We start from the raw sequence: 27994 nt of genomic DNA on the forward strand, positions 1-27994 counted from the left end.
TTCACCCCCCTACCCCTCCACCCCCACCCCCCAATGTCTCTTTCATCTTTTTATTTTCATTCACAACTTTCCCTCACACTCTCAAAAATCCCAACACTTTTCTACTAAAGATCAACAACAACAAAAATAACCCCACAAAGCCACTTCTTTCTTTGTTGCTCCTCCACACTTCTTTTACAAACACCCCCTTTATCTCACTCACTCAGCTCATTTTTTCTGAGCTAGGGTTTTCTTTACTTTTTTGCTTCATACTTCATACCCCACAATGCAATAGTTAACCCCCTCACCATTTTCTTGGATTTTTACTCAACAATGGCTGTAAAGTTTTCAACTTTGATACTCATTTTTATGTTTCTTTCTGCTGCTTTTTGTTCTGTTTCTGCTACACCTTCACCTGCAAGTGAGTCTGCATTCTGAATTTTCTGCATGTTTTTAACTCTTTCTAGAAGATTCTGCCATTCTTGATCTGTTGTTCTTTTGCTTGTTTTAATGGTGTTTTTGTTTTGGTAAGCAGAGATTGTAAATGGGGTTGTTTCAAATGCTGTTACAAAGATGATGAAATGGGTTTGGTCCCTCAAAGCTAATACTAAAACAGGTATGGATCTCTTTGATGGTGTTCTTTGTTTTAGTCCCACATTGATTTTGCCATTTAATTTTTTTGGTTTTGGAAAATGGGGTTGTAAAATGAAATGATTGTTGGTGTTTTGCAGTGATTTCTGGGCGTCCAATGATGAAATTTGAGAGTGGATATAGTGTGGAGACTGTGTTTGATGGAAGCAAACTTGGGATTGAACCTTATTCTGTGGAGATTATGTCTAGTGGGGAACTTCTCATTTTGGATTCTGCTAATAGTAATCTTTACAAGATCTCTTCCTCTTTGTCTCAATGTAAGTCCTTTGGGTGTTTCTTTTTAGCTATTTCCTGTTGATTTGCTTTATTTTTTTTGTCTTCTATTGCCTGTGTATAAGTAGGTTGGCTTCTCTTATTTGAGCAGTATTAGAATTTGACATGATTTCAGCTAGACATTGTACTGAGTTTTAGCTCATTGTTTGCATACTTTGGCTTCATGTGGCTGGTGCATTGTGTCCTTGTTAATAACACTGTCATTTCTGAATCCTTTGTGATTTTCACTTTTTGAGTAGTCCACTGACTGTTTGCAGTGGAATTTTGGTGCTTCCACATCAATATTTTGCATTTGTGTTCAGTATTGAAGATTTGATTCTCCACAGGTACCTGATCTCTGCTTTTTCAAGTTGGCTATTAAAATGAGTTCAACTAGCAGCAACTCTATGAAAGATGCTTTGCTTTTACCGTTTGATTCTTCTTGTCTGCTGACTGCTGCAAATGCTTTTGCTCTGTTATTTATCTGACTTCTTGCCTATAATTTTTGATGTTTTGTTTCTAATTGTTTTCCCTAGAAGTTTCTTTGTCGGACTTCTATAGTGTGAATTTTAGTCTGACTGGGATATTTTACAGACACTAGACCTAGGTTGGTGGCTGGATCAGCTGATGGATACTCTGGACATGTTGACGGAAAATTGCGGGAGGCAAGAATGAACCATCCGAAAGGTCTAACTGTTGATGACAGAGGGAACATCTATGTGGCAGATACTGATAACATGGTAATTAGGAAGATAAGTGATGCAGGTGATTTGCTAAACTTTGTTCCTAGCTAAGATATATGAGCATTCTTTTGCTAGTTTGTGACCTGTATGCATGTCTTTACAAACTCCAAACTTCTGGTCATCTAAATGCTGATATCCTTTAGGTATCTCTTAATTTTAAGAGGAAAATGTGTGGTCTGATGTCTGCAAAGTTAGAATACTCAACTCTAAGCTGTGAAATTTCCTTTTCCAGGAACGGTCACAACAATTGCTGGTGGTAAATGGAGCCGTGGAGGTGGGCATGTTGATGGACCAAGTGAAGATGCAAAATTCTCTAATGATTTTGATGTGGTCTTTATGGGAAGCAGTTGTTCCCTGCTTGTCATAGACAGGGGAAACAAAGCAATACGGGAGATCCAACTTCATTTCGAAGACTGTGCTTATCAGTATGATAGTGGTTTTCCTCTAGGTTAGTAACTTTGTTCTCTTACTATGTACAATGTGTTTCAGCAGAAGGTGTTATTGAATAAGAAGATTATGTCACAGGTATTGCTGTGCTTTTGGCTGCTGGTTTCTTTGGTTACATGCTAGCATTGCTACAACGAAGGGTCGGTACCATGGTATCCCCCGAAGAGGTGAGTAGCAAGTTCGGTACTCTTCATGATTTAAGTCAGACAACGAACTTAAAGGACCTTTCTTCCGCTTCTAGGCTTGCCTTTTTGTATCCTGCTTGGAGATTACTGTAACAGGTTTTAGGAAAATAGTTCTCACATGTTTATGCGGCAATTGGTTGTTAGCAAGTAAAATGTCTATCGGACAAACTTTTTACAACTTCCAAATGGCACCCTCTTTTGTGTCTAATTTTATAACATTCTGCACCTTTCCATACACAAACTCATTCACTCCTTTCTCTTCTGTCTTCTTTAAGGATCAGAACGCATTCGTTTTCACCGATAATTATGAGAAGCCAGTGAAATCATCATTAAGGCCTCCCCTAATTCCAACTGAAGGTGAGGTGGAGAAGCAAGAAGAGGGCATGTTTGGATCTCTAGGAAATCTAATCACGCGTACTGGAGCATCAGTTTCGGAAATTTTAGGAGGTGTATTTCCAATGTTCAGAAGGTTGCCTTTGAACCATCACTATCAACAGCAACAGCAGTATCAGCAACAACAATATCAGCAACAGCAGTATCAGCAGCACACATGGCCGGTACAGGACAGCGTTGTAGTACCAAAAGAAGATGAACCCCCATCCATTGAACCCAGAACTCCTACTCCACGAAAGACCTATGCATTCATGTCCAAAGATTCTGAAAAGATGCAACAGCTGAAACAAAGCCGTGCTTTTTATGGTGGTGGATGGAGTTCTGACTTTCAACAACACCAACAGCAGACTCAGAAGCACCTACAACATCATCAATATCATTCATCTGGACCTCAAACATTCTACGAGCAAAGCGCAGATAATACAAAGGAGGTAGTTTTCGGAGCAATTCAAGAACAAGGGCAACGCGAGGCAATGATTATAAAGCCTTTGGACCATGCAAACTCTGTTTATGATCGACATAATGCTCGTTCTCGGTTCAACTCTGCTGGATATTCTCAAGGCTATTAATCTATTCATATACAGAAACTTCAAAGGTTCTTTAAATTGCTTGGTGATGGCTTAGACATGAGAAATATATCATGCATTAACAGCCATCATAGTACAAATTTTGGAGAGTGGGAAGCTCATGTTAGAATAGCTTATAATGTTTATCCAGTTGTCAAAAATGTTTGTAGTGAATGCTGTGAAAGTATTACTAGTACAAAAAAATTGTTCTATATATCAATCATCTGCGTTTGGTTGACGGTATAAATTTTTCCTTGTATTAATTCCCTAGGAATTCCATTGCTTCTATTGCTTTTTGGAATACCAAGCTGTATATTAATGTCAAGACAAGATCTATTCCCATTTCTTGTCCTTTGCACACAACCTGAACCTCTAATGGGGTCCAAGAAAAGACAAATGAGGACAAAGACAACAAAAACAGCCAAAAAAAAGGACAAGTTTTTCTCCAAACAATCTGTTCCACCACAGGTAGCTGGAAAACACAGAAACCATATGGAGTCATTTGGCATCTAAATTTTCTTGGGATTATAATTCCGACTAGTTCAACATATTGGATACGATAAGGTTATATATCCTCAGGATTAAGTCTAGGATAAAATTTATATCTCACCTTATCTCGCGTAAAAAACGACACCTGTGAGAGCACAAGTATTACTTTAACCAAGCCTGGCAGAACAATGTGGTATGGGCTAAGTGAGGAAATGAATATATACAATATAAAGAAAAATATGCAATTAATGATCATTGTTTTTTTTTAATATATATTACTTCTTAGTGAAAGTAAGAATGTTTGTTGATGTTATTTTTTAATTAATTTGTTGTGTTATTATAATAATATAACTATACTGATGTTACAGTAGGAGAACCAACCACTCACATGGGCACGTGACCAAACGGTAAACAACAGTTAACATTAGAGAAAGACAAATGAATTACAATAGATCTATTATAATGTTTCATAAAGTAAATATCATTAACAAGGATTTTTTTCTAAAAAATTGTAAGCATAATTATTTGGTCTCTTTTCTCATTTTTAGTGGATTCCACTTTTCACACAAGTTAAGTTAATTTGGGTTGTTGGCATTGGATCACTTGATCTAGTGACATGGTTTACAGATCCCATATATATAACTTCCCACCTCATCTAAAGGACAAAGAAAAATATTTATAATTTTTTTTTATAGATACGATGTTTTGATCATGTTTTATCGTAAAATTAAAAAAAAAAGTTCAAAGAGAAAGATGATGTTTGAGTATTGGTATGCAGTTGTATTTGATCATGAATACAAATTAGAGTTGTTTTCAACTTTCTATGAACAATTTGAAGTAAAAACATCTTTTTGTTGCTTTCAAATTCTTGAAAAAAGAAATCTAGGAAACAACTTTAACTTGAATTTTGAGATTTTATGGGCAAAAGTATTAATTGGAGTTCCATTATAAAGTGAAAATTTCATGGTCAATACTATCTTTGTTGCAAGTGCAATCAAATCTCATGAATAAAAAAGGCCATGATAGATTAGCAACCTAACGTAAAACTTATCAATTCATAAACAATCCTCACAATACAAATAATTTTATATGTGCTCAAATACAAATAATTTTATATGTGCTCACCTAGACACGCAAGTAGAGGAAGTATGAGCTAGGACTCCCACATCATGGACGACAATAAGTGCACGAGTATAGTCAACCCCAACTAGTTTGAAACTGAGACGTAATGATTATGAAATAGTTGAATAGACTATATTTGCAGCTTACAAAAACTAAAGATAAAAAAGATCAAATGGAAACAAAGAGGAATAGTTTTTTCATATGAGGCATCACTTCATTGAAACAAGAAACACAACAGAAATAGTAACTTAAAAGGAACTGAGTCATTTGCTTGTCCAGTTGCCATACTACGTACATAAACATTGTAGCAGATAGACTTGACAACTTTCAGAACACTTCGCAAAAGTTAATAATACATTAATACTACTACTAGACTTCACTAATTTACTTTCTTTTTTTGGTTAGCTAAGCTCAAAATGCTCTTAGAAACTTCAGGGCCAAAAGAAGCATTCCCTTGTTCTGCAAACACTTTTATGTTAGCTAATATCATGCTATCTACACCAGAAACATCGGTACTTCCCTGCACCGCATCATCTTGATTAGTAGTCAGCTCAGAGTTGTCTAAACTTCCATCAAAAGTTATCAGATCTTCTAAACTGTTAGCTACCACAGGCGAGTTTGGTGATTCTTTGCTTTCAAAGTCGTGCAAATTTATGAGAGGTGCTAGTTGTCTACGAGAAGTCTGGCGTGCTACTACTACTTTAGGACTAAACATTAAACATAGATGAGAGAAACTAAGCAATACGAGCTGCCTTAAAAGTGAATAGATTTTTGAATCAACAATTACGCTTCTGATGACGAAGCAGAACATCAGAACTTGTCTCTCCAGATTGATTAGGAAGTGCTTCCATGTCATGTTGTGCTGAAGACGACTGACGTAATCCTGTCTAGAAAGTTCCATTAGAGAATATGTGAGCATTTGTCATCTCAACTGAACTCAAAATCAACCTCCATTGTGTACTTACATTTGGGATGACGTAAGGACGAATGACCAACCCGATAATCAAGCAGACCAAGCAGGGAAGTCCCACGGTTAAGAGCCATGTAGAAACTGCTCTTAGATCTGAGAAGATTTTAGAAATGTGAAAGAGTATCTGATTTCAAGTAAAGGGAAAGATTGGCATTCAGAAACACAAAGCGAGAAACATCTAAGAGATGAGGTTTCAAAAGGTTTATGGAAACTCAATATCCATAGTGATTTTGTGTACTAAACAATTCAAAAGCTTTTAGACTGCAGAAACTGATTAGCAATTCCAACCTCAACATCACAATAAGGGAACAAACACAAAAAAAGAATGAGCAATGTATGCTTGGATTAATGTATTACCAGAATGAGAATCTCTTGAACAATCCTCGGCTTTAAGTTGTATTTCGCGGAGTAATCTATTGCCATGGTCAGAGATCATTAGAGCGCATCTTTTAGGAATAAAAGAAAGCTCACAACCATCTGAGAATGAGGCATTTAATCCAGGTCCATCAGCACGGCCTGCTGTTTTTGAATAACCCCCTGCTATTGTAGTAACACCTGATATCATCATTGATTAAAGAGTTGCATTCAGAATCCAAGATGACAATAATATTTAAACAAAAATTGCTGAAGTAGCTTAAACTATAGTTACCATGTAAAAACACCATGTAACAACTACCTAGGTAAATAAGCAAAAAAATAAAGGAAGGGTCTGCCTCTCTACTATAATTTGATCCTTTGGTATACTTTGTCATTCCATAATCTCTACCCTCCCCAGACCTCATGTCTTGGGATTTCACTAAGTATGTTGTTTATTACCCTCGTCAACTGCAAATCGACTCTTATTTTCCCTGGACTCTAAGGGAGCTCCAACATGAAGTACATAAGAGGATAATTTAAAACCATATTCAACAGTAGATGGGTGAATTTGGACTTCTTTCCCCAAAGTATTTGTCATGTGGTCTGCACTTGATCCACCTTGGACCTCTGTTAAAATTTAAGCGCAAATAGAAAATGATTTGCTAACGACAAGGTATGAATGGCTTCAAAATAAGGTGATTGAATTTTTTTTAATAGTTGAAAGGTAACTTTGGTCCTTTTCCCAAAGCAAGACAAACACACTAGATCATCTTCCATGAGGAGAAACACTCTCTAAGCTATAACGTCCTCTTGAAAGAAAAAGGACGTTGAAGAAGAGAAACATGAGAGAGTCATGAGAAGTTGCTAAATAGAACTTTTGAAGACATGCTTCATACACCACATTGTACAGCATATCGATCAACCAACATGAGAAGCATAAGTTCAAATTGATTACACATCACACCACCAAACACCAACATAGACTAATAACAGTTAACAACTCTTGGCTCCATGCCCATCTTCTTTGTTCAGGCGGTTCCATTTAGCAGGCCCCTATGGAACATCATCAATTCTTGATGCTTGAAAGCAGCTATTCCAGTCAATTTTCTTTGAAAGCTGTGTTGGATGGAAAAAGTCTGGTTTCCAAGTAATACTCAAGCTAGAAATCCAGCATTTCCACTTATTAATCCATGAAGCTTAGTGTTCTCTTCTTATTTTCCCATCCTTTCTTCTAAAAGTGTCATTCTTAACCTTCATCAAACAAGAACCCAGCATCTGATAGCCTCACCAATTTCTAAAAACATACAAATGATGTCCTTGACAAGGAATAGCTTAGCGGTTTAAACTTTTTACATTCAACCATAACGTTGACATTCAAATCCCAAACAGAGGAAAGTAAGAGAAGGCCCCAAAAGAAATAACCACTTTTTAGCCACTGTAAGTGAAATAACCACTATCATGGAGCTTCAAATTCCACGGGTGAAATTCCCTGTAGAACTTGCAACTCCTGACAGTGACTGTTTCCCAATTACAAGATGGAAATGTGGTCAGTATGCCCTATTCCTATGTTTTCTCACCTGGAACTCCATGACAATGACTATTTTCCAGTTACAAGATCGAAAAGTGGTCACTCAGCGCTATTTCTACGTTTTCCACTTAAAACTCCATGACAATGACTATTTTCCAGTTACAAGATCGAAGAGTGTCCAGTGGGTGCTTTTCTACGTTTTTGACTTGTATGCCATTTTTCACTTGCTCCTCTAAACATATCAAAGTTATTTTCACAGTTTGCATGCTTACAATCATTAAACACCAGGCCTTGGAACTCCAACTTTCCAACTATTATAGTCTTCCAACTTTACACCACAACCACAAACCCTGATATGAGTTCCAGTATAATATTTTTAACAGAAAACAATTTTAAGTCAGATCAAACACAGCCAGTAAAACCAGACAAAATACCAAAATAAGAAAATAACAGAATTATATCTCGATACCTGACTTGCTAATCTTTCTAATTGCATGCATGTTCATCATATCAGCAACATAAATATTCCCTTTTGAATCAACAGCAAAGCTTCTAGGTTGGTTGAACCTAGCCTTATCCAGAGAACCATCAACGTAGCCAATGCCATCACCAGTTAACTTAGTAACAGTAGTATCTGCAAAATTCCCAAGAAGATTGAAATAACTCAATTCTGCACCAACCCCACATCATAAAATCAACTCTTTCTCCAAACAATTATATAAAACTCAAATCTTTATCACATTTACCCCCAAAAAGCTGAACAAACTCAAATCTGCAGCAACCCCACTTCAGAAAACCAACCCTTAAGAGTTAAGAAGAAAAATTCAATCTTGATCACATTTACCTGAGTCTTTGTTGTATGATAATGTGTAAAAAGTACTGGCAGAAGAATCAAGAATGATGAAATGAGTATCACCAGATACAGGCATGATGGAGTAAGGTTTAATTTTGATCTTGTTGCCATCAATCACTGTGCTGACTGAGTAGCCATCTTCAAAGATCACTTCACCAAGAACTGTAAAACCAGTCAAAGTTTAGATTTTTAATTATTTTTTTAAAGCTAAAGTTTAAAAAAATCAGAAAATTCACCTGGGGTAAGACTTATATTTAACAAGAAGAAGATACAGAGAGTAGAAATCAGTGAAGCCATGAGATCAAAGATTTTGATGAAAAAATTACTTTTTTTTTCTTTTGCTTCAGAAGTAAGGTTAATTTTCAACTAGGTATATAGCTTTAACAAAGGAATCCAAAGCAAAAGTGATTGTTTTAAAAGAAAAAAAAAAGTGATTATAGTGTCAAATACTAGTACAAAATTTGTTCTTTGTCCCTAGAAGTAAAGGTATTGAAACAAATTATCTTGTTGACATTTAAGGACTTGTTTGGATGTGGTTTTTGGCTTTGATTTTAGAGAAAGAATTATTTTATTTCGATTGGTTTTTTCGTAGAAAAGTTTAATTAGAAATACGTTTAATATCTCTTTTATTTTTTTAATGATCGAAGCCTTGGAATGATAGTTGGATCAGTAAAAATAGTTGAGCTTGACGAATTTAGATTTTTTGAATAATTGATTTTGATACTATTATATTTAGATTTGAATTATACATTGATTTGATTAGTATAATTATGAAAGTGTTATTTAATTTATTGAGTAAGATATGCTATACATCCATTGAATAGTGGATTGTTCATTTGATTTCTTAAAGAATTAATTGATTTCTTGTGTGTATAATTCCAAGGTGGTATGAGCCTTGGTGAATAAATGTATCTACTTGTTTTAATATAGTAAAACAGCAAAAACTAAATTACGTTTGAATAGTATGTCACCGGATGGGTGTAAACAATAGATTCAAGTTTCATCGAATCAAAGAGGATAAGGCATCATTTTGATGCATCGTGATATTACAAAATATTGGGTTCAACTGTTGCTAATTTTATGGCTCAAACCTATTTTTACGGGTTAGAATTTGATTCAACTCCTAATGCACCATAGTGATGATATAATGACAACTAACTCAAAGTAATTATTTTGACTGCAAGTCATGAATTTTGCATTGTTGATCTGCTCCATTCTCTTATGTGAATGTGGTATGGACATTAGAAACGAGAAATTATAATAGTTGTCATTATGGCTGAATGTAGAACACTATGGGTTCTCTAAATAGTCCTTCAATAAGTGAACGTAAATTTCATTAACCAAGTGGTATGAAAGGTCATTGGACCTATGATTATTACGACCTAATAACTTGATAAGTTTACTAATCCTCCATCAAACAGAAAAGATGATAAAGTGCTTCCAACGATTTTCTACCTTAAGTATGATATTTCACCAATAAATAGAGATATCATTCACCATTTGAAGGACACACTTGAATAGAACAAAAGTTGTCTTCTTCATCTACATTTCTTGTCTTCTTATCTTTATATTTATATTGTTCTGAGCTTGATTTTACAACAAACATTTGATAGTTCTCATTAAATTAGAAAAAAAAGAAGTAATATCAAAAACTTTTTTTGTCCATTGTATTCTATTTATATGAGTGATAAGTTGATTTAAAGAGTTATTACAAAAAAAAAATTAAAATAAAAAAGATAATTGTAATATCTAAATTAAAGGAGACTAATACGATGAAGTGAAATTTGAAGAGAGTTTTTTGAAATTATCCCTAAATTTATTAACAAGTTATATTAAAACGTATATATTGACAATTTGTAGAAGTTATCAATATATTCAACTTTAATTATAATTAAATATTACATGCAAATACATATCGTGTTCATATTATTCAAATTGAATATGAACATTTTGATTTGAACATTCTATTTTTGAATTGAAGAACTTCAATCTAAATAAGCTTGCTTTGCCAATGGATGGTTTAAGCATCATTTTGCATACATTAAGTTGCCTATTTGAAATTTACCACCTAAAAAATTTATAATTAAACTTAGATAGCACACCGTGTTCAAGGAGCACATCTGATCCAAACTCAGATCGCACATTTGCATTGAAATCATAAATTTTTAATTAAATTGTCTTCACCCCTAATCATATACTTCGATATTTTATGAATAATTTGAAAATATAAATATGATAAGAAGTCATTCGATAATCGTGAACATATAACTTATTCATATATATGTTATATATAATATTTGATATCTAATCAAGAATAAAGTTATTGTAAAATTAACATGAATTTAATTACTTAATGAAATATAAATTGAAATAACTAATATTTTTGTTCTTCAATTTTTTTTATTTAAAAATGTTATTCTTTTCTTTGAAAAAAAAAACATAATGTTATAGTACTAACTTTACAATTATTTTGCACATGTATATATTTTCCACTCTCTCCTCTTCTTCTTCTTCTTTTTCCATTCCATTTCCAGATCCAAACCTCTCCCAAGAACCCCACTGATTCCTTCTCAGATCCTTCAATTTTCATTTCTACCCATTTCACCAATCCAAATTCTTCTTTTTATGTTATATAAACAATTTTTTACAGCTTTAATGGCAGCCTAAATAGTCTTTTTTTTTGTTTTTTATGCTTGTGGGGTTGATCAAGTTGGTGAGGGAACACTTGAAGAATCTGTTCAGCTGGATCTGATCGAGCTTTCTCGCAGTTTTAAAGCAGAACCAATCATGAATCCCTTTTCATCCGGCACACGTCTTAGGTTAGTACCCCCAATTGATTGGATCAAGCTTGGTCATTGATATTTTGCTGAATTATTTGTTGTTACTGAATTTTGTCAAAAGTTGCTGTTAATTATTGGAATGAAACGGGTTTCAATGGAGGGAAACGGATATTGAGGATTCATATAGGTAAATATCAGCTAGTGTAGGATTTGGGTTTTAGTTGTTGTGAGGCAATAATGGGTGAAAGCTATTTTTGGGTTTCATGGTCTCACTTAGCTAGGATATTTATGTGTGATGATTTACTTGTATTTAAGCTTAAAATTAAAATCTTATATAAAAGATTGCTTTGCTTTTGTTATGGATTTAAGTTTGGAAGTTCAACTTAGTTGTTGCTATTTTGGAATGGAGGGGTGGATTGGAGATGCATTCAACTTATCTCGATAAGTGATTGAGGGTTACAAGTAGTAGTATAGTAGTTGTTGTCCGTGGCACAGTACACTAAGATGTAAAAAGTATGAAGAAGTAAACACACGAAAAATTCAAAGGAGGTTCGACATATGCTATATAGACATAATTTTTTTTTAAAGCATGTATAAGTTGAGTAATTTCTTCCGAAGGGGGTTCGAATGAACCGTCTCGGTCCTACCTGACTCTGCCCCTAGTTCTTGTTAGTACTTTCTTAATTGAGATTAAGGCTCAGCTCTGTTGGTATAATCACATGACATTTGATTATGGCCAGGAGGTTGTTTTACATATTTGTGTTTCAGTAGACAACATAGAGAACTACAAAATTCAGATAACTTAGAATAGCTTATATGCACTAGTTTGGATTGAGGATAGTTGCGGTTTATGTGAGTTTTTCTTCAATTTCAGTAATCACTTGCAAAATACAATGGATTCCCTTATGAAGGATATTTCTGGTTTTGGTGGTGTCTCTCAGTTAAGGGTTATGTTGGGGAAATATCTTGGTTATGAAGGATTTAAAATTAAAGCTAGTTTTTTTTGCGCTGATAAGAAAAAGTCAGTTTCGTTGTTACATGTAAAACTTGTTGATTTTATTCACTTCTTGCAAAATACAATGGATTCCGTTCTAGCTTAGTGCTGTTTTGTCATATAAAAAGTTCATTATTATTAAAAAAATAAAATAAACAAACAGTGAAGCCAAAAATAACTGTTTTTTCACTATAGAAGCAAATTTTGTCTTAGATAAAAACTTGAGTTATAAAACGTGGTTGCCATAACACAACATGCTAACAACAATACTAGCAGTAGTTACTAAAAACTGACATAATCTAATGTTTATCTTTGGATACAATATTTCCAACCCCACCGCCATGACTATGGAATCCAGTTTGTCGTTTGTTCTATACGTTAACAACTTCAATTGCTTACTACTCCTTCTTTGCCGCCTTAGCTCACTATCTCTCCCTAGTGCATTGATTTGATGTCTGTATTTCTTCCCTCTATCTTCCCAATAAAAGCCGTCTCCTCTTCATGTAAGCACCTCATATTTTGCTTCCATTTCCTCCCTCCTTTTCTAATCTTCCTTAACACTAGTTGTTGCTCCATCCGGTTCAGCCTCCACTTGACTCCTTGTTGTGCTGTACCGAGTTTTGTGTTCCTTCTTCCAGCTCTTTCCAGTCCTGATTAAGGTATCCAGATGCTGACCAGATAGAAGTGTCTTGTCAAACCCAAAACGGGGTGAGTCAGCTCATGTTTATGCAACAGCGATTCAGATGGTGCAAGTATGGGACCAACAGAAGGGAATAGATTGGAAGATGATGAAGTTAAAAGTGATATCCACCAGGGGAAAACGGACGAAGGTGGCGAAATAGTGGTGGAATTCATCTGGTCATTCATAGCCACCGGGTTTAAAAGACAGAGCTGGTATCCTTCGGGGTGGCCCAGTGGTTTGAGCTTGGGACTTCCATGTTGGAGGTCTTAAGCTTAAGCTGTTTCTCTTTGAAAACTTCCCACCACTTGTCTAAACGTTAGCAGTACGGCCAAAGACTTCAACAGCAATTTTCTTCCACTTGTTGCCGTACTTTGCTCAAATGGAGTGACAAGATTTTCTTCTTCTGGGATTAAAGATTCCTTCATGATCCCAGGTTTTAAGTAGTTTTTCCAGCTTCCAGGGCAAGATTTTGGGTCCATGTCAAGAACTTTTCCATGCGTTTACAAATGAGATTTCATTTTTTGGGTCCATATTGCTTCATGTAGGGACTTAGTAGTGCGTCTGCTTCAAGCTGCCACCTTTGATACTCCCTCTCCAAACCATAACCATGTCTGCTAGTGCTACAGTCATCCACAACAACGAATGGCTATTTTTTGGGTGATAAATTGTCCAAAATTAAGTATTTATTCGTTACTTGTATTATAGCTATGGTTCATGTAGAAGAGTGGCACTTGTGACACCTTTATACCTGGAAGCAACATGGTGCTTTGCAATTTATCTGTACCAGAACAGAAGATTTGTTTGTTTCTAGTACTTTATGTTGCATAAGATAAAACTTTGTAGATGGGCGAGGTAGTACGCCCCATTTAAACTTCTTAATTTCATCAAAGAGAGAGCATTCACAAGATGAAGGGTGGGAACTGCCTTGATTACTCTGTTTGTCTTAGAGGAATTTGATATATTTTGTTTCTAAGAAACCCATTTGAGAATATACAAGGCATGTGTAGAGGAGATGCCAGATACTCCAATGAGGAGTACAAGAGTTGGATATAGTGGGCACGAGGAGGTAGACCGAAACAGTACTTGGACGAGATTATTAAACTGGACATGGCACAACTTTAGCTTACTGAGGACATGCCTTAGATAGGAGTTGTGGAGGTTGCGTATTAGGGTAGAAGGTTAGTAGGTAGTGGAGTGTTCTCTTGCTTCCCGAAGGGTTTAGGGGCTTACTGGTGTCTGTCATGGTGTTAACTTTATTCTTGCAGTATCTTGCTTTGCTTTCTACCACCATCAGTTTTTTTTGGTGTTTCTTTTATTGCACTATTTTGTTGTTATTGTTTCTGTATTAGTGGCTATAGTTTCTTCACTGTCAATTTCCTTTTTTCATACTTACTTTGATTTGCTGTACTCAAGTCGAGGGTCTTTCGGAAACAACCTCTCTACTTGTAGTGGTAAGGTCTGCGTACACTTTACCCTCTCAGACCCCACTTCTGGAATTTCATTGGATATGTTGTTGTTGTTTGTCAAGGACAATGCCATCTGAATTTCTGCTCTCTTTTAAAGTCAGTTTTCTCTCATAGAAAGAAATGTGGGTGGTTCCCAAGTTCCTCTGTCAGAAATTTCATTAAGGTTAACTGAAAGTGAGATAATAAGAGCTTATAATAGAAATTTATATGCACTTATTGGTCGCATGCAGGGACATGATTCGGGCTATCCGTGCTAGCAAAACTGCAGCAGAGGAGCGTGCTGTAGTAAGAAAAGAGTGTGCTGCTATCAGAGCTGCAATCAGTGATAATGATCATGACTACAGACATCGTAATCTTGCAAAACTAATGTTCATTCACATGCTGGGTTATCCTACACACTTTGGTCAAATGGAATGCTTGAAGCTGATTGCTTCTCCAGGATTTCCAGAGAAAAGAATAGGATATCTTGGCCTAATGTTGCTTCTTGACGAAAGACAAGAGGTTCTTATGTTGGTTACCAATTCTATAAAGCAGTATCCTTGTGTTGTGTTTCATTTTTTCCCTCTTTAAAAGAAGTCTCTTTGTATGTGCATTCAAACCAGATTATAAGGGATATATGGAGAACTAATCACTGGACAAGGTCCTTTTTTTTCTTTCTTTTTAACCTCAACAGCACTTTGAGTTGATTAGGATATTGCTCTTTGATTTATAAAACTTTTAAAGGTAATAGCTGCTGTTGCTCTGTGAATTTTAAAGATCAAGTTCACAGTTATACTCATATACCTTAACTTTTGAGTAGAGATCTTAACCACACCAATCAATATATCGTTGGACTTGCTCTTTGTGCATTAGGGAATATTGGTTCTGCAGAAATGGCTCGTGACCTTGCACCAGAAGTTGAACGGTTGCTAAAGTTTAGAGATCCTAATATCCGAAAGAAGGTAAGTCTCATATCTCTTCCTAATGGCTAGAGTTTTTGAAAATTGTCTATATCATCAAATTTCTTTCCCATTACTTAAACTGGAATTCTTATGGGATTTTTGGCCAACAGTAACTTGTTTCTACAAGAATGCATTTGAAGAACTATATTTAATCGAGGTCCATCAGTAGATATGGAGGTTTATTAAAAGGAAAGAGAATATGTTGAGTAATGAGTAGGTTAGTGTGGAAAATTTGGTCTTGCTGATTGGATCAGTCTTGATCATGACGTCTTTGAGAAGTGAGATAGTATCTTTCCATATACGAGAAGGGATGCGTGTATGATTCTCTGATAAGTTGCTTGAGAATTTCAGGATATAGTGTCAAAGAATTGCTGTTAGCATTTCTTCTCCTTGTATCATTTTGCATCTATGTGTTTCTTTCCATGATCAGCTCATTTAAAGTTTTCATGTGAACTCTATACTTGGGGCCTCATTCTTGTTGTTGACTCTGCTTCTTTTTTTCTTCTGGGTCTCCTTTTGGAAAAGATTCACTTAATTGTGTATGTTGTTGTTTACACAAAACAGTGAAACCAGTTCAAAATATTCTTTTCAAATTGTAATTTCGAATACTCTGTTTTCAACTTCAAATTAATATTGCCCAAACACCTACTTAATGTCTTTTAGTTTTTCTCATGACATGAGTATTTTACTCGGTAGATATCTGATGTTTCTTTTATGCTTACTGCAAATGGTTGCTTATCATTATATTCACTCTACTTTGGTCTACTGTAGGCAGCACTTTGCTCTATAAGAATTATAAAGAAGGTCCCCGATCTTGCCGAAAATTTTATACACGCTGCAGCTTCCTTGTTAAGTGAGAAGCATCATGGAGTTCTCATTACTGGTGTCCAGCTTTGTATAGATCTATGTAAAATTAGTACAGAGGCTCTTGAACATTTCAGAAAGGTTAGTCAAACACTGATAGCTTTATCTGTTGATACTTCTAGAGGAATATCTTAATTATGTTTTTGTGTCGCTGAATACTGTTGCATTGATAGCCCCCTCCTCTTCCATTTTTGGACAAGTGAAAATAGGAAACTGAATGGTATTCTCATTTTATTTTTTCAACTTTGTGATGTGATGCAGATCAAGAATTTTGTATATTTTTTAATATTGAGCGACTGGTTTACAACCCTTGTGGATTATGATTGCGTAAAACAGCTGGTCATTTACTCTGATTATGCTTTCCCCATCTGGAGTATGCATATGATTTTGTTGATATTGGAGATATCCACTGAAAAGTATAGCTAGTTTCCTGAAACACATCCTACAGGATAAGGTGTGTGCCTCATAACCCACGGGTCATGAGCTCTATTTTGAAAAGGAGGGTGGCACTGAATATTACATGCAGGTGGTGAATTGATGTGTGAGTGTCATGACCAACACTTTCTCTAGATAAGAGAAATGAAGGGAAAGGAGAATGGAAGAAGAAGTTTTAGAAAATTTTCTTTGTTTTGGTGGAGGACCATATCTTTCATTGCCCAAAAGTATTTCAAAAGGAAAAAAATGATGAGTTTGTTGTTTAAAAGTTTGGCCATGTTTCGTTGTGAAATTTGAAAAAAGTAGTTTTTGTTTCAAAGTAAAAGATGATATTTAATTGTGTTTGGCCATGAATACAATTTGAAGTTGTCTTTGACATTTTGTGGGTAATTTGGAGTGAAAAAAGTGAAAACACCTTTTTGTTGTTTTTTAAGTTCTTGAAAATTCTGGAATTCAACTTCAAGTGAGATCTGGAATTTATGGCCAAACGTGATTTCCGGAGTTCAACTCCAGGAAAAAGTGAAAAAAATTTCATGGCAAAAAAGTGATAATTTTTTTTCTTTCTAATTTCTCTTCTTCTCTAATTTGCAACTAGAGTGAAGGTTTGGGAACTCATCTGTCCTTGGTAATCCCTCCATTTCTCCATCACATTCCTTCCCTTTTAACTTTTGTATCTTGCTTAAATATTTTTGGAGGGCCTGAGGAAGTATTGACAGCTCAAATTGCTGCTTCCAAGAGAACTTCACTTTTCTTCCTTGGAAAAAATTTTGATTTTATGTGACCATTAAAACTAAAGTTGAATTTATACCTCCACTACTTCTGAAGAATCCTTGTTATTAGGATGTCTCCCGCCCTTCTGAAGTGCACCTAGACATTTTTTGATGTTTACACGAGAAACGACTAAACCTGCAAAATTGGGCCATAACAAGCACTATGTTTCTTCGTATTGTAAGAGAAGGTACGAAAGATGGAGAGTAAAAGAGGAGGCATGAGGAACAGATTCTTTGTTTCTTGGGAGGTTAAAGTTGGGGTGATGGGGAGTTTATCCAAGCTTTCTGCATCAGCTTTTTCCACATTTTAAAGACTGGTTGGAAAGGACAAAACTCTCTTATCATACCAAACAATTGGAAGTGAGTGACAAAGTATGTAATCAAAGAGCATCCACATTGTACTTCTTCCAGCCTCCTTTTAACCAAAACAGAGTTAGTGTGAGCTCAACTACACATGCTGGAGCAGATATTTGAATTTTGATAACTTCAAGCATCAAAAACTTTATCTTCTATTTTGGTATTGAAAAAAAACTTCGTCTATTTGATGTTGGCAATAATTTTTTTTTCATGTGTGGTTCTAGAAATGCACGGATGGTTTAGTCAAACTTATGAGGGATCTCGCAAACAGTCCATATGCGCCTGAGTATGACATTTCTGGCATTACAGATCCTTTCCTTCAAATAAGATTGCTTAGGCTCTTGCGTTCCTTGGGGAAAGATGATGCCGATGCCAGTGATACTATGAATGATATTCTAGCTCAGGTTTGTTGCACCACTTTGCATCTTAATGTATATCATATCACTGAGTTGTTAAGTCTTTAAGTTTTCTGAATGTCTCCTGGTAGTCATCTTTATCAATGTTTTGGTAGTGCATGGCGATCTTGCCTTTACAGAAATATTTGTATGGCAGAGAGGTTTTCCTTAGCATAGATGAAATTTTATTAACAGATTATTCTATGAATACTGAAGGGAGAGTACAGTTAGTTTGTGTACTGTGTATTACAAGTTTGGATTGTCCTTTTTAGTGACATAAATCTAGACTGTTATGTTTTTCTTTTGCATTCCACCATGACCAATGTTAAATGGCAGAGTTATTCCCCTCTAGGTTGGGCATAGCTTCTCCTCTTTTGGAACTTTGTTACAGCAAAGGCTTTAGCTGATTCTTCGCTCCAAATATTGGAATTGATTTGGCGTTTGCTTCAACATTTTGGAGAACTTGTTTTTAATTTTTCTGTTAATTTTTTTTTTTTTTGCAAAAGCTGTTACCCAATCAAACACTGGAAAGTACTTTTTTAGCTTTTGCAAGAACTGATGAACTTCTATTTTTGGTGTTTGGTTGAGAACAATTTTTGGAAAAAAATTGAATTCTTTGGTTAAAGCTCTTCAAATTTTGAATCAATTGCTCACTTGCTTGTTGAGGAGACGTGATGTAGTTCAGAAAGGCTCTTATTTAAAACATGCAACAAAATGAGAAATTCTCTATAGGTTTGCAACTAAGTGAGAATATTCACAAGGACATGATATGTGTCTGAATGGGTCTATAATCTTTCTTTTAATTTTTCTTTCTTTCTCTAGTCATATCTCGACCTTTCAGAAGTTTATAATGTATGATGAAATATAAATTTCTCTAACGAATCTGTAATCTTCTCTAGGTGGCAACAAAAACTGAATCAAACAAAAATGCAGGCAATGCTATTCTTTATGAATGTGTTGCAGCTATCATGAGCGTAGAAGATAATGGTGGCTTGAGGGTGCTTGCTATTAACATTTTGGGAAGATTTTTATCCAACCGTGATAACAATATCAGGTCATTCTCTTTTTGCATATTTTCCCCACAATATGTTGGGGTTATCTTATGTGAGTGATTTTGTCTTTTGGGTCCTGGTGTGATGGCCAGTGTTGTCATGCACTTGAGAAATTTGTGTAATGGAAACAAAACTCAGTTGTCAGGAAAAGCTATCTGCATTCACTATGTGGCAGTTCTGTGGCCAACCCATATTAATCTTGTATGTATTTTGCAATTAAGTGGTGTATGTTTTGCCTCCACTTGTTGTGTGCCTTCAAACTACAAGGTTTGTACTATAGTGTTCTATGTGTTAATTGGTGGTCAGGAATTCTGTCATTGTCTTAGGGCACCCCTGTTTGGTGTGATACACATGTGTCATTTTTTTAAAAATGAGAAAATGCGTATCTCCATAGAATTTAGCCTGTGACAGATCTTTGGCATGCCTCTGAGTCTGCACCACACACTGACTACAGCCGCCTGTTCCTTTCGAGGCTACAGAATAGGATGTCTTTTTAATCTTCCACTTCTCTAAATGATATTGCACAGTTAGATATATTGGATGATTTTTATTGCTGTTTGTCTTGTTAGCATGGGTTCTTTTCTAATCCTAGTTGGGTCCAATTATTTCAGATATGTTGCACTGAACATGTTGATGAAAGCTTTAGCTGTAGATAGTCAAGCAGTGCAGAGGCATCGGACAACAATTTTGGAATGTGTGAAGGTATTTGACCTTTACATTCTTTTTTCCTCATAATCTTTCCACTTCTTCATCCTTATCCTTCTTTCCCTTTAATCTCCAGTCCAATATATCTACAGTCGAATCTTAAAACACATCCCGACTAGCTAGAACATGTATCTCATGTGCTTCACAGATCGATAATGTCATTTCTACATGTGAGATTATGCAACTTTTTTTTAAACTAGCGTATTTGGACATACTATTCCCTGGTGTTCCATTTATCAACATGCAGAAATCTGTGGCTTTTTTAATTTTCAGGATTCCGATCCATCAATTCGTAAAAGAGCCGTTGAACTTGTGTATCTCTTAGTAAACGAAAGCAATGTGAAGCCTATGACGAAGGAGTTAATAGAATATCTAGAAGCAAGTGATCCGGAGTTTAGGGGAGATCTCACTGCAAAAATCTGTTCCATTGTGGAGAAGTAAGTAATACTGAAAATGTTTATGAGAAATATGATTTTGATTCTTTGAATTTGCAAAATGCTTTTGCTTTTTAATATTACTGAGGATATGTGTTTTCTGTTCATTCATCTGTTCTTTTCATAGTTTTGTTACTCTTGATTTCTCTAGTTGTGTCCCCAGGGGCAGTAGGGTTCATATGTTTGTAATATGACTCAATAACTTTCCAAAACAACTGCATTGTTTATTCTCTTCCAAGACATCTTCAAATGCATCTCCTACTTACAACTGCTTATGTGGTGCTCTAGGTTCTCACCTGAGAAAATTTGGTACATTGATCAGATGCTCAAGGTTCTCTCTGAGGTATGTACAAACTGATATACTTCTTTGTACTATGTGGACAACCTATTGCAAAAATGTAGGGTAAGACTGCGTACAATAGATCCTTGTGGTCCAGCCCTTCCCGGAATCCGCTCATAGTGGGAGCTTAGTGCATTCGGGCTGACCTTCTTTTAGTGACCTTTCTGTTTGAGTTTGAGACTGTTTGTAGTCCATATCGTCTTTCTGTTAATTCATGAACATAAGTTATCTTTTAGAGATTTGTAAGTCACCAACTTATGTGAGGGGACTAATCTTTTTCTTGGTTTAAGCACTTGGAAAAACCTTTAACATAGGTGGCAGTGAGCTAGACTCAAACTTAGACCCATGCTTACTCCGATAGTCGAATACCACTTTGAATAGTGTGGGCCCTCATCTAAAAGCTCAAGATGTTATGGGTGTGTTCTTCCTTTTGTTCTTTCTTAAAGAGTACTGATTTGTCTACTGTTGCAATAGGCTGGAAATGATGTGAAGGATGAGGCGTGGCATTCTCTGATCGTGGTGATTACAAATGCTTCCAACCTCCATGGTTATGCAGTACGTTCTCTATACAGATCAGTGCAAGCAGCAGGGGAACAGGTACTTCAAGAATTGCCTTGATCTCCTAGTTCCTTCGCCCCCTTTGTGCTACAAATTGGTAATTTTTCTTGTTAGGAAACGCTGGTTCGAGTTGCGATTTGGTGCATTGGAGAATATGGTGACATGTTAGTAAACAATGCTGGAAGGCTTGATATTGAAGAACCCTTGACCGTGAGTTCATGCTTTTGAACAGTTACTCTTCTACTAATTTTGATATTTATTTGCATCACACTTTTTGCCTAAAATGATTCTGCATCATATTACTTGGTCCTCTTATTTATTTTACAGCATACTCTAAATGAAGTGTCTCACTACTTTTTCTATCTCTAGAGCACAATTCTCCATGTACCATTGACAAAGACCATGTAGGGTAGTGGCAGAGTTTCCAAATTGGATTGGATTGATTAAAGTACTTGGTGTAAAAGAAAATTCCATGTATTATACAAGTTTCTGCCTGTAGACTTCTAGTTCAATTGGTTAAGGTGGTACAACCTGAGATGTGTGCTAGGCACCTGTCACGAATATAATTCATGATTGGTGAATCAAGTCTGGTATTTGTACCAAGCACTGAAGTTGGAAACAATAAATTTGTCTGTTATGAAATTAAACAATAGAGTATTATACAAAGCTTCCATCTCCTACTGATCCCTCACTCAAAAAAAGAAAAAGGAAGAAAAATGGACAGGCAATCAACCAAACATTGTTTAAGTTGTTTCTTCGGGAGTTTACAAATTCCACAAAGTTCAGCATTTTTAATTCTTTTATAAACTATAGCACATAAATTCTAATAATATTTCAATGTTATGTGTTCCTACTAATGTAATCATAAACCTTGGAAAACTTCATACCAGGGGCAGATATATATAGTGGGTTGGGAGTGGAATGACAACCGAACACTCTGGTATATTTTTAATACACGTGCTGGTATTTTATACATAAATATTAATATAAATAAAAAATGGCACCGGAGTCAAAAATTGATGGTGTGTGCCATGGCTAAGGTGTCAAGTTTGAAGCGATTGATCATAGGATCCAGACTCAAAGCCATTTTTCCTTTTTCTGGATGTTGATTTCTTATTCAAATATGACTTTAATAATTTTTTCCTGTTTATCCATCTTATGTTACTCTTTTTTTAATTTCCAAAATTACTTAGAGTGATGATATCAAGAGATACAAAATTAGTGTAGATCTTCTTTTTTTGAAAAAAAAATAAAGACCCAAAAGAGGTCAGATTTTATCAGAAAAAATATGTACATCAATATTAGTCTATATTTTTTTTCTTATTTTTCAGTTACTTTTCTCTTTCACAACCCTATTTTATGGTTTTATTTAAATTAATTTGCTGCATTTTCTTTTTCTGGATCTTGAAATTATTATTTAAATATAATTTTGAATCAATTTTTTATTTACCCATCTAATGTTACTCTTTTCTTAATTTCCAAAATTATTTAGAGTGGTGATATCAAGAGGGATAATATTAATCTAGCTATATGTAAATTGAAGGGATGTATTTGCTTGTTGAAAAGTTTAGTTATAGTTTGATCACATAAATAGAATTTGAATAGAGAAAAATAGTCGAATTGGACAAAACTTATTAGCTTTGGTGATCACGTTTTTATTTATACACCAAAAGGTTTAAACCAAACTAAATTAATTCAAATTGGATCAAATTGAACCGAACTATTCAAAATGGATTGAGCTGACTGAACGTAGACCTTAATTCACTCTTATTAACTCGTGGTAAGTTTGCGTTAAAGATAGTGCCCCACTAAGAACACACCTTTTCCCGAGGGTTAGACCTACAAATAACTATTTATCAAAATTATCATCTTGGAATAAAATAGTTATGGAGTCCTTTAATTTTTCCCGATAGCCTCTATCGTTATTTAAATTAAAAAGAAGAAAGTAATTAGAGAAAAATGATAATTTCAGTAACCGACGACTTTCGTTGGTTCTGTTGGTTTCATTAAGAAAATTTTTAAAATCAATTTCATCGAGTTTTCGATATTGTTGTTTAGTTTATCTAAACGAAATAGTAGACTGATGGCGTCCGTAAATTTTCTCTGTCGGAAGAACTCAGTTTGTAAGTAATGGTGGTACTCGTAGTCATCAAATCCTGGATCCGCCTCTACTCCACACGCTGTGCATGTTAAGAATGATGTACTATGAGGAGCATTTTTGTTGTCTGCAGATTCAAATGCAATCAACGAAGTACAAATGTGATTTCGAAAATGAAATGATAGATGCTGATAAACAAGTCGACAGTCGTAATAGTTTATAGTTTGACTTGAACCTTGAACTACAAACTACAATAGCTGTGCCTCTTTCTCATGTTAGTTGGGGTCAGCTTCATGAGTCCTCACTATCCAATCTGCTCCTTTTCTCTGTCCCATTTTAAAAAAAACCTGAAGGTTATTTGAGATCGACGCATGCACGTCATCATTTTAAATTATTTCTGGATTGGAACTGTCTATTTCTAGGTTCTCTGATATAGTTCTTTGGAGCAGGTAACAGAATCTGATGCTGTGGATGTTTTGGAGACTTCCTTTAAGAGCCATTCATTTGATCTCACTACTCGGGCGATGTGTTTGATTGCTTTGCTAAAGCTGTCAAGTCGCTTTCCATCTTGTTCACAGTACGTGCTCTTTTTCATTCTGTATAGGATGTCTTGATTTTTCTGTCCCATGTGCTTACAGTTACTTAAACACAGCTAATAAACTACTGCCAAATTAACCACACATTGTTTAATGTGATATTTGTTTTGCACATTGTCTCTTAATTTTTTTCTGTCTTGTTGCATTTTATGGAAATTTCTTTCCATTATGGGACATGCCACCAAGTTGGGCATACCTCTATAAATAAATAAAATCTATGCACAGCCCACTATTTGTCCTCCCACTGTCTCACGTGTCCCACTCATGGTATTTTCCATTTTACCTGCGAAAATCCTTTTTTTTAAGATGACATACTAATGGCCTCTCCAAGAGTAAACAACTGCTAAACCAGTTCTTCAGGATAATGAGTAATGTGTGAATATCTGATTTGGTGTAGGCGGATAAATGACATCATTGTTCAATACAAAGGGAGTTTTGTGCTTGAACTGCAACAGAGAGCTATTGAATTTAACTCAATAATTGCAAGGCATCAGAATATCAGGTTTGTTTGATTTCATATTGAAGGTTGTTCGATGCCTACTTCTTGTGTAGCTCAGTCATAGGAGTTGCTGATTATGTGTGTTTGTTTTCAGGCCTTCACTTGTAGAAAGAATGCCAGTTCTTGATGAAGCAACCCACAGCGGAAGGAAAGCTGGTTCTGTACCAGCAGCTGTGTCAACATCTCAAGGAGTGTCAGTTAATCTTCCAAATGGAGTTGCCAAGCCCAGTGCTGCCCCTCTTGTTGACTTACTTGATCTTAGTTCAGATGATGTTCCTGCACCTAGCTCTTCTGGTGGAGACTTTCTTCAGGATCTTCTTGGTGTTGATCTGGTGCCAGTGTCTTCACAATCAGGTTAGTATTGCTATGTTCCATTGCATGAGTTCTTCCTATGTTTGCGTTTATTGTTCTGATTTTGTTCATATTCAGATCTTCTCCTGTACCTTATTTTAAATGTTAAATGTGCATCCTTTGACCATTCCTAGTACAAACAAGAACCACAGTTTAATACCTATGGCTTCTTCTGTTCTTTCCTCCTTTTTGGAGTCACTTGACTCAACATGACTACCTACTAATGTTCTACCTTGATTCTCAACCTCCATAGCCTCCTATCTAGGTTGTCATGTGACCAGGAGGTTATGGGTTCGAGCTGTGGAAATAACCTCTTGCAGAAATGCAAGATAAGACTGCATATAATAGACCTTGGTGGTGCGACCTTTCTTTGGACCCGACACAAAGTGGTAGCTTAGTGCACCGAGCTGCCCATATCCTCCTATCTAGGGTTAGGTCCTCAGTAAGTTGTAGGTGTGTCATGTCCCAACTAATCACCTTTCTCCAATATTTTTTCGGCCTATCTCTACCTATCCTCAGACCCACCATAACTGCTCACACTTCTTCACTAGGGTATTTGTACATCTTCTCTTCACATGCCCAAACCATCTCTATCTTGATTCCCTCATCTTGTCCAACATGGAAGCTACTCCCACGCTGTTCCGATATCATCGTTCCTAACCATATCTCTCCTAGTATGCCAACACATCCATCTGAACATCCTCATTTCCGCTACTTTCATCTTTTGAATGTGCGAGTTCTTGACCGGCCAACACTGCACCCCATCAACATAGTTGGTCTATTAACCACTTTATAAAACTTTACCTTTAAGTTTTGGTAACATTCTTATCACACAAGACACTGGATGTGAGCCTCCATTTCTTATAAAATTGATTAGTTGAGTTTGTGGGAACTAGAAGAGTGTTTTTGTCCTTGCAAGCTAGATAATGAATATGGTCCATGCAAGTGATTGTCATGTAATATCATTAGGACAAAGATATCAACATTTGATGCAGCAAAGCGATGACACACATTTTGAATTACCATTATAAAACTTAAATTCTTTTATTTTATTTAATGAGACTGTTTATTAAGTCGAATTGTGTGAGAAAATGTTGTTAGTAAATTGTCGATCTGAAGCACAGTAATTAAAATCTCTGAATTTTACTGTTCTTTGTGTGAGAAAATTTTGCTAGTGAATTGTGGAATATAAGAGCACAATAAGTTAAATTCCTTAATTGAACATTCCAAGATGTGGAAGGACATGTGTTTCAGAACTGTACTGTCTTTAAAACTCTGCTTTCTGCATGATATCTATGATTAAAGTGAGGGGAATATTGAAGTTCTATCTAAACTTTTAAGATTTTTGATACTGTAAAACTAGATTGAGTTAGGCAACCCCACCAACTTGTTTTACAAAGACCGTCACCAGTAAAAAAGGAAAGAAAGGGGGAGAGAGGAAAGGTGAAACACGAACTTGCAGTTATTCTCATTCTGTTCCTTGAATTTCAGGTACAAATCAGGCCCAAATGAGTGGCACCAATGTTTTACTGGATCTTCTGTCAATTGGAACACCATCTGCTAATAGCAGCCCATCTACAATTCAGGCGTCACCCTCCAATGTTGACACTAAAAGTCCGATGGATCTATTAGATAGACTGTCCTCACCTTCTGCTCCTTCAGTTCAAGTTTCTACTACAGCTGGAAGTTCTCCTATGTTGGATTTATTGAATGGGTTCCCTTCCAGCTCACCAATTGCTGGTGTAGTCTCCTTCTTTGCTTTAACCTTGGTAACAGTGTAATGCTTCTTCAAAGTTGACACGTTTTTCTTTTTTCAGTTACAGAAGGAAATGGTCTTGCATATCCATCAATAGTTGCATTCGAGAGCAGCTCGTTAAAATTAACATTCAACTTCTCAAAGCAGCCTGAAAACCCACAGACAACACTTATTGAAGCTAGTTTTACAAACAAGTCGGGAGAAGTTCTCACAAACTTTATTTTCCAAGCTGCAGTTCCAAAGGTTATTGTACTTTTTTGTTTTTTACTTTTCACTTGGGAAGAAGAGTTGGTATTATAATATGAACTGATTAATTGCACTTCCCGAGCTTGCGCTGTCTGTGATTATTCTATTTTTGGGTAAAAATCATTTTTGGTCTGTCAGTTTTCTTTCATCTTTCAATAGAAACTAGTACTTGCAATCCAAGCGGAAATTCATGAAATTATCTAACCCCAGGTGAGGGCAGAGCGATCTTTCCAAAGTGATATCTTCATGAGCGGGACTTGTGAGGCTGGAAGTTTTAGTGATAGGTTATGTGCTTTTCTAGGAAATTACAATCACTTCTTTGGGGTTGTTTAAGAGTGTAATTTTTTTTGCTTACCTATTCCTTCAACGACTAACTGTCATTTGTAATTATTTTCTGGGATCTAACCATCTAATTTTAAGTCATGTACCCTGTTCATCAGCTCTCAACTATGCTTATTTCGTCATTTTTGGTGCAGTTTCTTCAATTGCACTTGGATCCAGCAAGTGGTAATATGCTACCTGCAAATAGTAGTGGATCAATCATGCAAAAGTTGAAGCTCACAAACAGCCAGCACGGCAAGGTATGTGAATTATCCATTTGATGACTAGAGCACCTTCTAGCTCTTTACATGATCACTCTTTTGTGAACCCGACTATAAATATAGCCCGTGAACCATTGACAGCTATCTAATATTTTTCGTCATTCCCAGAAATCCCTTGTCATGCGCATACGGATAGCTTATAAGGTGAATAATAAGGATGTATTAGAGGAAGGCCAAGTCAACAATTTTCCCCGTGAGTTGTGAAGTCGAATGACCCTAAAAGATTTTGATTTGTGAGAGCTTTTATCTGTTATTTGCTGTGAGGAAGCTTCAGCTCTTTCTAGTGCAATCGTTTTGTTAAATTGTTCTGAGAAGATGTAGCATGTGCTAGTTGGTTTTCAAATGGCTGTATTTGGGGAATTCCTCAACTTGCTTGCCTCTTTCTACCTTCACAAAAAGATAGCCGCCAGTGTACATTATATATATATATTGTTATTTTATTATTGTAAGCGGGAAGTTCCAAACTTCAAAATGAATTATCATTTTCTCCTATGTTAAATTATAATCTAATTAAACAGTAAATTTAATTTGATATCAT

The 27994-nt window shown here is 35.6% G+C and overlaps 3 protein-coding genes across 4 annotated transcripts; 2 read left to right on the top strand and 1 right to left on the bottom strand.

Moving 5' to 3' along the window:
- Positions 1-79: 79 nt before the first annotated feature.
- LOC107020562 lies at positions 80-3479 on the top strand. 2 transcript variants are annotated; one of them, XM_015220978.2, is made up of 7 exons: positions 80-400; positions 515-595; positions 711-887; positions 1477-1647; positions 1858-2073; positions 2151-2239; positions 2533-3479. In XM_015220978.2, the coding sequence occupies exons 1-7, from the start codon at positions 313-315 to the stop codon at positions 3217-3219; spliced, it is 1509 nt and encodes a 502-aa protein (XP_015076464.1). In that variant the 5' UTR covers positions 80-312; the 3' UTR covers positions 3220-3479. The 2 variants fall into 2 exon arrangements, with proteins under 2 accessions (XP_015076464.1, XP_015076465.1); XM_015220979.2 differs by having other exon boundaries at positions 2539-3479.
- A 1521-nt stretch (positions 3480-5000) lies between these two features.
- Positions 5001-8960, bottom strand: LOC107018801. Its single transcript, XM_015219379.2, has 6 exons — positions 8772-8960; positions 8527-8697; positions 8152-8316; positions 6155-6352; positions 5793-5890; positions 5001-5710 (listed from the first exon to the last, which is right to left on the bottom strand). The coding sequence occupies exons 1-6, from the start codon at positions 8830-8832 to the stop codon at positions 5207-5209; spliced, it is 1197 nt and encodes a 398-aa protein (XP_015074865.1). The 5' UTR covers positions 8833-8960; the 3' UTR covers positions 5001-5206.
- A 2049-nt stretch (positions 8961-11009) lies between these two features.
- LOC107020552 (AP-1 complex subunit gamma-2-like) lies at positions 11010-27978 on the top strand. Its single transcript, XM_015220967.2, has 18 exons — positions 11010-11354; positions 14688-14990; positions 15257-15398; positions 16170-16343; positions 18049-18228; positions 19119-19273; positions 19883-19973; positions 20250-20413; positions 20699-20753; positions 21225-21347; positions 21423-21518; positions 23856-23983; positions 24400-24504; positions 24596-24855; positions 26344-26592; positions 26670-26851; positions 27331-27435; positions 27565-27978. The coding sequence occupies exons 1-18, from the start codon at positions 11323-11325 to the stop codon at positions 27658-27660; spliced, it is 2640 nt and encodes an 879-aa protein (XP_015076453.1). The 5' UTR covers positions 11010-11322; the 3' UTR covers positions 27661-27978.
- Positions 27979-27994: the final 16 nt, after the last annotated feature.

Source organism: Solanum pennellii, chromosome 5 (genome assembly GCF_001406875.1).
Source record: "Solanum pennellii chromosome 5, SPENNV200".
In the NCBI taxonomy this organism is placed as follows: Eukaryota; Viridiplantae; Streptophyta; class Magnoliopsida; order Solanales; family Solanaceae; genus Solanum; species Solanum pennellii.

Coding starts and splice junctions, on each gene's coding strand:
- LOC107020562 (XM_015220978.2), top strand. CDS start 313: ATGGCTGTAAAGTTTTCAACTTTGATACTCATTTTTATGTTTCTTTCT. Junction 596..710: donor CAAAGCTAATACTAAAACAG/GTATGGATCTCT, acceptor GGTGTTTTGCAG/TGATTTCTGGGCGTCCAATG. Junction 1,648..1,857: donor TAGGAAGATAAGTGATGCAG/GTGATTTGCTAA, acceptor TTCCTTTTCCAG/GAACGGTCACAACAATTGCT.
- LOC107018801 (XM_015219379.2), bottom strand. CDS start 8,832: ATGGCTTCACTGATTTCTACTCTCTGTATCTTCTTCTTGTTAAATATA. Junction 8,698..8,771: donor AAATATAAGTCTTACCCCAG/GTGAATTTTCTG, acceptor CTGGTTTTACAG/TTCTTGGTGAAGTGATCTTT. Junction 6,353..8,151: donor TAGAAAGATTAGCAAGTCAG/GTATCGAGATAT, acceptor TGATGATATCAG/GTGTTACTACAATAGCAGGG.
- LOC107020552 (XM_015220967.2), top strand. CDS start 11,323: ATGAATCCCTTTTCATCCGGCACACGTCTTAG. Junction 19,274..19,882: donor AACCGTGATAACAATATCAG/GTCATTCTCTTT, acceptor CAATTATTTCAG/ATATGTTGCACTGAACATGT. Junction 24,505..24,595: donor GCAAGGCATCAGAATATCAG/GTTTGTTTGATT, acceptor GTTTGTTTTCAG/GCCTTCACTTGTAGAAAGAA.